The 13,591-nt window shown below is 36.2% G+C and overlaps 1 protein-coding gene across 3 annotated transcripts in view; it reads right to left on the reverse strand.

The window, feature by feature from the left end:
- Positions 1-13,591, reverse strand: part of cacna2d3a (calcium channel, voltage-dependent, alpha 2/delta subunit 3a) — a 261,628-nt gene that overhangs the window by 75,336 nt on the left and 172,701 nt on the right. For 2 of the 3 annotated variants that reach the window (XM_083554430.1, XM_083554428.1), the window contains 3 exons: positions 8,106-8,177; positions 6,600-6,680; positions 3,156-3,230 (listed from right to left, as the gene is read on the reverse strand). In XM_083554430.1, the coding sequence (XP_083410556.1) occupies positions 3,156-3,230; positions 6,600-6,680; positions 8,106-8,177 (228 nt within the window). The remainder of the gene's footprint in view (positions 1-3,155; positions 3,231-6,599; positions 6,681-8,105; positions 8,178-13,591) is intronic. The other variant, XM_083554429.1, reaches the window with a different exon arrangement.

Here is a 13,591-nt window from a genome sequence, read left to right on the forward strand (position 1 = left end):
CAATCAATAGCCATGGATGAGGGAAAAAAGCAAACCGGCACCTGTGAGCCTCTTCTAAGTTTTCCTGAGAGAAAAAACGCAAATGGGATTCTGGCTCAGTCTTCCTTCATCGCTTTCTCTCAGGTAAGTATAGCTATGTGTGTGCGAGTGTATGGCTTTGTAAGTAACTTTGAATGGAATTTGTAATATTTATCCCCATTTGTTGGTGATCCAGTCCATTCTTGCTTTGCCTTAGTCAATTTTAGCACAGCTCAATAATTAAAATGCAATTAAACTTCAGCTTGAATACAGCTCTGTAAGATTCCTACACACCGCATAATAGAGCCAATCACTACCATTCAACTAATTTGTAATTCATTCATATAACTAATACTCATGAAATACATTAAATGCGCCCGTTTCACAATGTTCTTGAGAGTATAGTGAAAAAACAAAAACAAAAAGAAATGCACTAGAATTTTAATCTATAAATCCCATTGTACTATTAATATTAATAATATATAAATATTATAAGAAAGAGCTAATAATAACTCCAACCTTGTTCCCAATCTTGTTTATTTATTCCTTTTGAAATGATCTGTATGACTTTGTACTGATTGCCTTTTGTGTTTGTATGTTTCTAAGTTTTCTTTTAACGGCTTGCAAACTTTTCAATTACTCCTTAGAGCTCTGAACTTGTTTATCCTTCATCAGCAAATTCAAGTATTTCCTTACAGATCGTTACAGATTCTCTAGATGTTTTCAGCTGCTTGCTGATGTTTTGTAAGCTGCTCTATCAAAGATCCATCTAGATAATGGTTGGGAATAAAAAGTAAATAAAAGGCATGCTTTTATAATTACAAGATTTCTGTAAATCAAAGAAAAACGAAATGACTAAACAAATCCATTCAAGTGCACATTCACAGTGGTTAACTCGATTATAATTCATAATAAAAGTTTATAAGGGGACCATGCACTAAAGGTCTTATTCTGTTTTACCCCTGAAAATATATTGTGCAGCTCAAACTGTGGTGAAATACTGTAGGTAGTACTCCCCAGTGCAAGAAAGTGGACTTCCTGGCCATTACCATGACTACTAAATTAGGCATTAGGCCATAGCCTAATGGTGATAAACAAGAGAAATGCCTAGGGTGTGTCCCAATCAGCTGCCTAATTTAGTAGTCATTGTAATGACCAGGAAGTCCACCATTTTAGAGGCTGTCTTGATGGCAAAATTGTTTCAGAATTGTTCCAAAAATCTCACAATGCACAGCAAACACTGGGGAGCATCGATGTTCACTATGTTTCATTACTGGAAATGACATCATATTTTCTAAAGCCTCTCATCCAGTCACAATTGTAAGCAGCTTGTTATTATTGTTGTAGCTTCCAAAAGATTACTTAAAAAAATTGTTAATTGAAGTTGTGGTTCAGTGGTTGTGGTAGTTTGGTGGTTAAGGTTCTAGGTTACTGATCATAAGGGAAGGTAGGTGGTAACTTAGTAAATAAAGCTCTGGGATACTGTTTAGAAGGTTGGGGGTTTAAGACTTGGTATTTCCAAGCTGCCACTCTTGGGCAGCTTTCTAACATTTCAGAAATAATTTAACTGTGCTCTAATGTACAGTACATGTGAAAAATGTAAGGAACTCTTTTTTTTCCTTCACCTTAAAGTTCCAAATACACTTTGTTTGAATCTAACAATTTGTTTAATGATAAAAAACAAACAGTCCTACAGTCCTGTTCGAAGCATCATGACAGAAATCTGTGTGAATAAGTGAACACATTTAAATTACATATTTTATATGTTTGTTAAATTTGTGAAATTAGGGAATTTCTGAAAGTTAGGCATTAAAGTCCAGACATATAGTGAGCCAGGGTGATGACCAGTGCCCAAATAACATGTACATGATTTAATGATTCACAATTTAGTGTGCTAGGGAGATCAGTAGTTAAGGCTCCGGGCTACTGATCAGAAGGTCAGGGGTTCAAGTTCTGGTATCACCAAAATGCCTTTGAACAAAGCCTTAATGTTCAGTGCTCCAGTGTTGTTTCATATACAGCCCTGCACTTTGACCCTAGTTTCCTAACATTGCTGGAATATGCGAAGAAAGAATTTTACTGTGACCTAAAGTACATATAACCAGTATAATGCACCTTTACCTTTTTTAGTTGCGATACACATTTAGACACATTAAAAGATATTATAAATAATTGCCGAATTCAATTGTGAATATTTGCAGCATTGTGTTACGTTTTGATTTACTGATTCACAATTTAGGGTGCTAGGTAGATCAGTGGTCAAGGCTCTGGGCTACTGATCAGAAGGTCAGGGGTTCAAGTTCTAGTATCAACAAAATGCCCTTGAACAAGGCCTTAATGGTCAGTGCTCCAGTGCTGGATCATATACAGCCCTGCACTTTGACCCTAGTTTCCTAACATTGCTGGGATATGTAAAGAAAGAATTTTACTGTGACCCAAAGTACATATAACCAGTATAATGCACCTTTACCTTTTTTAGTTGCGATACACATTTAGACACATTAAAAGATATTATAAATAATTGCCAAATTTAATTATGAATATCTGCAGCATTGTGTAAAGTGGATACTTAATGATGAAATTAAAACTCTAGCCCAATCAAAAGTATCTCATGTACTGAGTATTTAGCAGTCCTTGGAACAAACCATGGTACTGTATGTTGGTTTATCTGTTTTCTCTTTATTGCGTATTATTTTTTTGGTTTCTTTATTATATGTATTTGTAAAGAGTGCTTGGATCATGCAGATTGCCACTGCAAATTGGGGCTAAATTAACTTTGTTACTGCCATTCAAAACAACAACAACAAATTAAGAAATATTAAAACTTTTATAAACATAAAGAAAACTATGTAATCTGCATGTTGGTGGTCCAGTTGTTTTTGGGAAATGTGGTGATGATGATGATGATGATGATGATGATGATGATGATGATGATGATGATGATAAGGGTTCATATTCAGTAAGCACAGTGTAATGAGTAAAATTTCATTTGTGTTTTAAAAGCAGTTATAAGATACACCAAATTTAATGAAAAGAAATGGCAAAATAGTTGAGCAAACATAGTGGGAGTGTTTATAGTACATACACACACATAGACACACATTATGTGAAAACTATAACAGAGGTTTTCTTATTACCAGAGGGCGCAGGTCTGGATGGGTCAAGATGTAGCCATTGTTGGTAATAGCAAACGCATAGCCATGGATGCCCAGCTGTGAATTCACACAAACACACATTCAGACACATAAACATCCAGTAAACATAATCAAGGTTTATTTGAACTTTTCATAATCAACTATACACGAGTTATTTTCTGTTCCATGTCTTTCTGTTCATTTCTCTTATCTTTTTAATATCAAAGCCCAATCAAGCTCTGTGTAATTTCCTGCTCCCTATTCTACTACCCAAATCATGATTTCCCACATCTGCTCATCTGAGGTGCACACACACCAACAGACAGACACGCAAAAGCAGACAATCAGATAGACAAAAACATACGCACACACGCACACACGCACACACACACACACACACACACACACACACACACAGTACATGCCTCCCCTGACACATTGCTAAATGGCATGAGCCCCCCAAAAAATAATACGCTTTCAAATTCCAGGAAATCTTTAAACCTGAACCCACTAATTTTCTCTTAAAGATACATCCATAAATTTACTTTTCCATTCCTGCTATTTGAAAGAGAAATGTGCAAAACAGGCACTACTGCAATTTTCCTGCCATTCTTTGTCTGAACAGAAATAAAAGGTTGGAACAATCAACGGAGGGAGGTGTAGAGGTTCAAAAAAGGGGGCATGATGCTTAACATATCTTGTTGTTCTAGATGATAATCAGTGAGGCTACACATTGAAGACCACAATTTACCATGAATGTAAAAACAGATAAAAAAAAAAAAAATACATGAATAGCACACACATTGAAGAGTGGGGCAGTGATTTAACAACTATTTAAAATATACCCATTTGTCAAAAATGTCAAAATAATGGCAGTTAGCTTACACATAGTAGTTGAGGTTATATTACATTATTTAATACTGAGGCAAATTCACTTAAAATTGTATTTACATTTTGTGTGTGTGTGTGTATGTGTGTGTGTGTATGTATATATATATATATATATATATATATATATATATATATATATATATATATATATATATATATATATATATATATATATATATATATATATATATATATATATATATATAGTGAGGAAAATAAGAATTTGAACACCCTGCTATTTTGCATGTTCTCCCACTTAGAAATCATAGAGGGGTCTGAAATTGTCATCGTAGGTGCATGTCCACTGTGAGAGACATAATCTAAAAAAAAAAAAATCCAGAGAATCACAATATATGATTTTTAAACTATTTATTTGTATGATACAGCTGCAAATAAGTATTTGAACACCTGTCTATCAGCTAGAATTCTGACCCTCAAAGACCTGTTAGTCTGCCTTTAAAATGTCCACCTCCACTACATTTATTATCCTAAATTAGATGCACCTGTTTGAGGTCATTAGCTGCATAAAGACACCTGTCCACCCCATACAATCAGTAAGAATCCAACTACTAACATGGCCAAGACCAAAGAGCTGTCCAAAGACACTAGAGACAAAATTGTACACCTCCACAAGGCTGGAAAGGGCAACGGGGAAATTGCAAAGCAGCTTGGTGAAAAAAGGTCCACTGTTGGAGCAATCGTTGGAAAATGGAAGAAGCTAAACATGACTGTCAATCCCCCTCGGACTGGGGCTCCATGCAAGATTTTACCTCGTGGGGTCTCAATGATCCTAAGGAAGGTGAGAAATCAGCCCAGAACTACACGGGAGGAGCTGGTCAATGACCTGAAAAGGTTACTGTTGGTAATACACTAAGATGTCATGGTTTGAAATCATGCATGGCACGGAAGGTTCCCCTGCTTAAACCAGCACATGTCCAGGCACGTCTTAAGTTTGCCAATGACCATTTGGATGATCCAGAGGAGTCATGGGAGAAAGTCATGTGGTCAGATGAGACCAAAATAGAACTTTTGGGTCATAATTCCACTAAACGTGTTTAGAGGAAGAAGAATGATGAACACCATGCCTACTGTGAAGCATGGGGGTGGTATCATTATGCTTTGGGGGTGTTTTTCTGCACATGGGACAGGGCGACTGCACTGTATTAAGGAAAGGATGACCATGTATTGCGAGATTTTGGGGAACAACCTCCTTCCCTCAGTTAGAGTATTGAAGATGGGTCGAGGCTGGGTCTTCCAACATGACAATGACCCCGAAGCACACAGCCAGGATAACCAAGGAGTGGCTCTGTAAGAAGCATATCAAGGTTCTGGCATGGCCTAGCCAGTCTCCAGACCTAAACCCAATAGAGAATCTTTGGAGGGAGCTCAAACTCCGTGTTTCTCTGCGACAGGCCAGAAACCTGACTGATCTAGAGAAGATCTGTGTGGAGGAGTGGGCCAAAATCCCTCCTGCAGTGTGTGCAAACCTGGTGAAAAACTACAGGAAACGGTTGACCTCTGTAATTGCAAACAAAGGCTACTGTACCAAATATTAACATTGACTTTCTCAGGTGTTCAAATACTTATTTGCAGCTGTATCATACAAATAAATAAAATAAAAATAAAAATAAAAATCATATATTGTGATTTCTGGATTTTTTATTTTTTTAGATTAATGTCTCTCACAGTGGACATGCACCTACAATGACAATTTCAGACCCCTCCATGATTTCTAAGTGGGAGAACTTGCAAAATAGAAGGGTGTTCAAATACTTATTTTCCTCACTGTATATATATATATATATATATATATATATATATATATATATATATATATATATATATATATATATATATATATATATATATATAGAGAGAGAGAGAGAGAGAGAGAGAGAGAGAGAGAGAGAGAGAGAGGATTAAATTGATTGTCGTTTTTTATTAACGCAGTTTTTTGATTCAAATTTGTGATCATCAACATTTGAACAGTTCACATTTTTAAAACAATTTCAAATAAAATTTCAAAACAAACCGTATTTCCGGTACGGAGTGAGTAGCCACAGTGACACTGCTCCAGCTGTAGTTTCTTATTTAGACACCTTGAATTATGTATTTTTTCAAGTTTAAAAATAATAATAAAAATCCGCTCAAAGTGGCTAAACCACTAAACTCCACTCCACCACTAAACCACTCGAGGCTAAACTTACGCTCCTGAGGGAACTCCCTGTACCAAAAATTTCTGTATAAATACGTGTAACATTTTATTACTTGATATATACATATTTTAATCGACTGGCAGCCCTAATATATGAATATATACTATATATATTATTTTAGCATGTTGAGGTCAAAGCTTTATATCCGGCCACTCGAGACCTTCCACTCCAACCAATGATCTTTATGGAGCTAGCTTTGTGCACAGGGGAATTATCATGCTGGAACAGATTTGGATCTACTAGTTCAAGTGAATTTGTAAAAGAACCACAAACGGCTGCCCACACAGTTTATAAAAACAGAAATGTATGTACATAAATCATTTTGATTTGGTTGTTGTACCTTGTACTTAGGGATAGTCTTTAAGAGCTCAGACACTGGAACATCTGTACCAACCACACCAAGTAGAATTCCCTTATTCTTCTATGACAGGAGCAGACAGAAATAAAAAAAAATGTGCATATCAACTGCATGGAACAGAATGTAGCAGCTAGAAACACTGATTCTTACAGCATTTATAATGTCATTTAAAACAGCCTAAAACAAATTTATAGCTTTTCTCCAGAATGTGCTATTTTAAGTAGTAATTTTAGTCTAATTTTAGGTTAGATTTTCTATCCAATAAGATTTTTGCTGTCACGTCATGTGTTGCTGAAGTCAAAGGATAACTGCCCTTTAGTATGAACACTGCCAGCTTGTAGCTTCAAATCCATGTTGCACAAAGGCTATTGTTTTAACCATTTAGAGTTTGTATCTCTGAGGTCATCTAGCAGGCATAGAATCATATCTGCAGTTTCACGTCCTTTGATTGGATGGTCAGAAAGCGCACTAGTCATAGCTTGCAACCCGTAAATATATTGGTGTGGATTTAACAGCTGTTTTTATTATTATTATTATTATTATTATTATTATTTCATAATGGCTAACTGAGGAGAAAAAATTTATTTGGTCACATATATACTTACTGTACATTTACAGGATGGACTTTTCAAGAAAAGCTTGACATCATAAGGGAAAGGTTCAAAACAGTTAATGGTTCATGAAAAACAGCTTTTTCATGAACTATTGACACTTACACATTCTTTTCCAAGTAAAATTTGCAAAAAATGAATAAATAACACAATTTGCTTTCATTTCGAATACCCAGGCCACAGTAATGAACAGAAAAAAAGCACAAAAATGCACTGAAATTTCTAGGTCATTTCATGAGGTTAATGTTGATGCTTCTGTTAGAGATGATGTATGGTGGCAGTGTAGCTGTGGCTGCAATAAAAGCAGACTTGTTGAATTGTGTTCATTGGGTTTTTTGCTCCAGTAATGGCATACATTCTCACTGTATGAGATGTATGAGTTAATACTAGTTAAATGATTACTGGTGTGGAGTAATTGATTTTGACGAATATAAATATCCCGAACTGTCCAATTTATTCATGGATAAAACAGCATTCCAGGGATCCCTAAAAGCTTCAAGTGAGATACAATGTATTTTAAAGAAGATAAGAACACTGGTTTAATCTGACTGTGAGTCTATGAGGGATTGAAATCTAAATAAGATCATAGAGTAAACAATATTTTATTTTTAATTAATTTTAAATGTAAAAAAGATAAGAATAATATATATTAGAGGTCGTATTGTGATGCAAACTTTTCCTTTTCAAATAATCAATTCCAAACAAACACCTACAAATTATACACTGGTGCCTACTAAAGATAAAAGGTGTAGTTTAAATATAATCAGGTAAAGTGTGTAGAATGAATTGTGCAGCTCTAAATTTTAACTGTGTTTTGAATAAAGTCCCACTAAAACAAACAGCAAATTAAATGCTGCATTATACATTTAGTACTCACTGTTTCATTCTTTGTGCTGAATACAGGCATAGCCACTGTGGTCATCAGTACAGGCCCTTGATTGTCCTCCAACTAAGGAAGAGGAAGAGAATGAGAGACTACATCAACATTAATGCTGTAATTTACATTGAAAAAGGGAATCGGAAGCACATACCGACCGTATGCATAAGTTTTAAGTTGGAAAAAAGAGTGGGTATAAATCACTATAATAAGCCTGTATAAAATGTCCCCATCAATCCTTGCAAAATTAGAAGCACACAGACCAAAGATCTTATAATCAGCCCATCTCAGGTGTGACACCAAATATAAAAAGTGGATCAATAGAGTTGCTTTATTAGGGCTGTTAGGAACCCTGTCTTCCCAAAATGGCACAGTAACTGCTCTGGCTCATGACTGGATCAATAAAAAACAATACAGCATGGACTAACAGTAATGATTAGAGAACATAAGGAGCTTGGTTAAACATAGAGATTAAGTGACGGACTTGACTGCCCACTGTATAAGAGAAATACACACAAAATGCCTTTAAATGTAACTTTGTCTTACTATACCCTCTACATTTTCAGATGTGTAATTGTACATCCATAATGGACAACACCACAGTGAGTTAAACATTCCAAGTAAAGAGAGCAAATGCTTGTTGAGAAGCGACTATGAATCCATAATTCATTACATTCGGTGTGGTCTCCGATGTGAACAAGGCACAGCTGCTAGAGACTCTGGGTAATTAGTGTGTAATGGCTGATGCGGGTTTCGAAAAGGGATTCATTACATTAAATTCATCAGTTGTGTTGGAAGCGAGAGGGTTTGGATCAATCTCGGTCTAAGCCACAAAAACAAACCAAAACTATAAGGGTTAACTGACTTCGTAGGTCAATAACCTCAAGAAGGTCAGAGTCACATAATAATAATAATAATAATAATAATAAATAAAATAAAATAATAATAACAATAATAATAATAATAATAATAATAATAATAATAATAATAATAATAATAATAATAATAATAATAATAATAATAATATGTCAAACAGGACTGCTGGTCATTCCAGTTAATTCATCTCCAGGTGAAAATCTCATTCTTAATGACTCTCTGCTCTCCCCTTTAGCCACTGCTTGCAACCTTGGGGTAACTATAGACAATCAACTGTCCTTCTCCTCATATGTTGCTAATGTGGCTCGTTCCTGTCGATTTCTTCTCTAAAACATCCGAAGGATTCGACCATTTCTGTCCACACAGGTTGCCCAGGTGCTTGTTCAGTCTCTTTTGAGACTGGACTTCTGCAACTCTCTGTTGGCAGGTCTTCCTCTGAACGCTATTCGTTTACTGCAAATTATCCAAAATTCAGCTACATGACTTGTGTTCAATCTACCCAAGTTCTCCCACACCACCCCACTGCTGCGCTCACTTTACTGGCTTCCAATAGCTTCACGCATCAGATTTAAAACTCTGATGCTTGCCTACAAGGCCAAAAATGGATTAGCACCATATTACCTCAGAGACCTCATCACACCTTGCACTGCACCACGCTGTCTGAGATCCTCCAGCACTGCTCGACTGATACCACCTTCTCTCAGAATGCGAGGTAAGTATACATCAGCTTTGTAAAAATCAAGAGTTGTAGTCTGATTAATCTTAAGTTTGTAATCTAGTGTACCATTGCAGATTTATTCATTGCTAGAGACGACAAAGCAATTTCGTACGTCGCTATGGACAAGGGCGACTGCTAAATGCCACAAATGTAAATGTAAATGACATATGTTGCCTAATGAGGTTAACTGGAATATTAAACAGATGATGTTCTTGACTGAACTAATGCCTGGTGTTAACATCAACAGGATATCCTGCAGTTGAACCATGTTTTGACCTTGACATTTTCATCCTAAATATCGTATGTGCTATAATTATATTATAATTACGACATATTAAACTGCTACAATATCCACTGAGGTTTATTGTTGATTTGACTGCATTACCAGAGCTGCTTCCCCCATGAAACAAGAAATGAGCAATGTGTGATGAATATGTGAATCTGGAATGATTTGCACATGTGTCTTTAACTCAATATTATTAACAGATACTTCCTGGAAGCTACAATATTAGCAATAAGTCTGTTTCATTAACCAATCAGATATTAAATTTGCCTTACATGAGTTATAAATTTGCCTTCCAGAATAGCATCAGCATGTTTCCGTCCTCTGATTGATTGGTCAGAGCGAAACTGTTACAGCCAAGTTCGACTAGCAAAACATGTCTGTAGTGCTCAGCACACATTTATACATCTGAGGTACACTTTTTTATGCCCACAATAGCTGACAGAGGAAGAGAAATTGATTTGGTTTTGGACATACTTAAAAATCCATTTTCCAGAAAAACTAGACATCATGAGAAGAGTTTGGCCAACCCTGAAGCTAGCTAGCTTGTCTCAGCCCAGAAAAGGTTTGTTCGCCACTTCAAGACCAAGGCCTACAAGCGGTACCACTGGCTTACAGCCTCTGAGGAGCGTTGCAAATTATATGATAATGCATTATGAGTATGCATCTCTGGTAAGTAGGCTGTTTTTTTTTTACAATTAATGTTTTTGTCATGTTGTGGTTGTAGTGTGGAGGTTAGGAGCTTGCTTTAGTAAAATGGTTTTCACCCTCCATATGCGAAATGCCTCTCTCTCTCTGTAATGCCACACATTGTTATATTGCTTTTTTGTATAGTATTGATGGTTTCTATAATTGCGACGTGATAGTGGTGGAATTAAGAGGTGGATTAAGTCGGGTAAGTCACCACTGAAGGTCCAGGTACCAAATGCATGGCCCGCCACTGCATTAAGGGTTTATTTACTTTGTCACTTTGTCACATGAAACTGTTACCAACTAATATTTGAATTTAAAAAGGCAGCAATAATAATAATAATAGTCAAGTCAAGTCAATTTTATTTGTATAGCGCTTTTCAAAACAGACATTGTCTCAAAGCAGCTTTACAGAAATCAACAGTCAAGGTGAATGGTGTGCATTTATCCCTGATGAGCAGCCGTGGCAACTGTGGCAAGGAAAAACTCCCTTAGATGTTATGAGGAAGAAACCTTGAGAGGAACCAAACTCAAAAGGGGAACCCATCCTCATTTGGGTGACATCAAGAGTTTAATCATAAATCTTTCAACAATACAGAACACTGGAGAGAGAGAACTAACATGAGTACTGGAGTATAAGATTATAAGTAAATGTTGTTTCAACAGTCTTTGGTATAAAAGTAGGAGCTACTGAGCTCAACATTTGTGATCATCACAGATATAATAATAATAATAAGAATAATAATAAGAATAATAATAATTTCATCTGCATATAAAATGTAGAAATTGTACTCAGACTGCTGCGATAATTCCTGGCTGCACTCCAAACTGAACAAAATGTCATTTCTTGGCCTTTTTATAATGGTAATGTTTCCTGATAAACCAAGTCCAAAGGTGAAGCAAGTCTGTACATCTTTAAAGGGCATGCACAATTCTAGAGCACTTCTTTTTGTTAATAGGGTGATTTTAAAATAAGTGGAGTTTACAGGCACAAAGCCAGAAAGGACAATAAAATGACAACTGAGTTTCTGTGTGGGGAGGCTGGCCCCGTTTCCTTCCGACAGCAGAATATGGGACTCCATGACAAATCAAGTTTTGATGACCGTAGGAACCTTAGCTCCTAGGATGAAGCAATTAATAATGGATTAGGTAAAAGTTGAGGGCCAAGGCAAAGGCCTACACTAGAAGTATATGTTGCACTGCATATATTTGTGTGTGTGTATATATATATATATATATATATATATATATATATATATATATATATATATATATATATATATATATATATACACACAGTATCTCACAAAAATTAGTACACCCTTAACATTTCAGCATCCATTTTATTATATGTTCTCAAGGGACAATACAATAGAAATGTATATTGGATACTGTCCTCTAAAAAAATAACATACAGCCATTGTTGTCAAAATAGCTGGTATGAAAAGTGAGTACACCTTAAGTGACAATCACCTGAAGTGATTGTCAAAACTGTTTTAGAAATGTTAATAATTTGTATGAGCGCCATTGCTATTTACGCAAGGCATGGCGCATGGCGCTTCTCCACCTTCACCTTGATGATGCCCCAGAGGTGCTCAACAAGGTTCAGGTCTGAAGACATACTTGGCCACTCCATCACCGTCACCTTCAGCTTCCTAAACAAGGCAGTTGTTATCTTGACAGTGTGTATGGGGTCATTTTCATGTTCGAAAACTGCTGTTCAGCCAAGTTTCTGAAGGGAAGGCATAATGTTCTGCTTCTGACTGCCATAGTACATGTTGGAATCCATGTTTCCATGCAGCCCCAGATGCTACTAAACAAGTTTATCTATGTTTCATCAGACTACAGGACATGGTTCCAGTAATTTATGCTCTTTGACAGGTTGTCTTCAGCAAACTGTTTGTGGGCTTTCTTGTGAGCCAGTTTCAGAAGAGACTTAATTCTGAAATGACAGCCATGCAAACCAACTTGTTGTAGTGTGCAGCACATAGTCTGAGCACTGACAAGCGGACCTTCCTGATTCTGCAAAATCTAAAGCAATACTGGCAGCACTCATGGGTCTGTATTTTGAAGTCAAATTCTGCACCTGACACACAGCACGAGTTCCTGTTCTGAGTGGAACCTGTCTTGTAATGTACTGTAACTCAGTTTCAGGGTGTTACCAATCTTTTTATAGCCTAGGACATCTTTGTGGAGAGCAACAATTCAAATTCTAAAATCTTCATAAAGTTGAGGCCCGGATTTCGATCCCCGTTCAGGGAACCAGCCACTCTCAGTGCCAGTCCCAAGCCTGGATAAATAGGAAGGGTTGCGTTAGGAAGGGCATCCAGCGTAAAAACATTTGCCAAATCAAACATGCGGAAGATCCGCTGTGGCGACCCCTAACGGGAGAAGCCAAAAGAAAGTTTTAGTTAGGGTAGGGTAGAGTAGGCTAGGGTAGAGTAGGTAGATTTGGAAGCCTAAATGAAAAAATCTCCTTTTTAGTTTGCAATTGAACTACACCGAACATCACAAAAACAAGAATATGTACGAATGAAATGTCTTTATTGCTCACTTTTATTAATGATAGCTGCATATTAAGTGATTTCAATGACTAGGCCATTGATGAAGCTTTTAATATGATAATGAGCAGTTTATTCTCTTCACTTGAACCCTATTAGGCAATAACTTGTAAAAATATAAAGTAATTTAAAATGTTCTACATGTAGGGCCAAGATGCAAATATAAGTATAACCCTGTTAGACTCCACTGTGGGACCATGATGGATTTCATATAACAATAGAAACAATAGGAAAACACAATGGGCTACATATATTTTAACAAAAAAACAAATTAATAAATAATAAGATATTAAATATATAATAATTTGCTTAATTACCTCAATGCTACAACAGAAAATAAAGGAAAGCATTAAAATTA

Source organism: Silurus aristotelis (genome assembly GCF_946808225.1).
Source record: "Silurus aristotelis genome assembly, chromosome: 11".
Classification (NCBI taxonomy): domain Eukaryota; kingdom Metazoa; phylum Chordata; class Actinopteri; order Siluriformes; family Siluridae; genus Silurus; species Silurus aristotelis.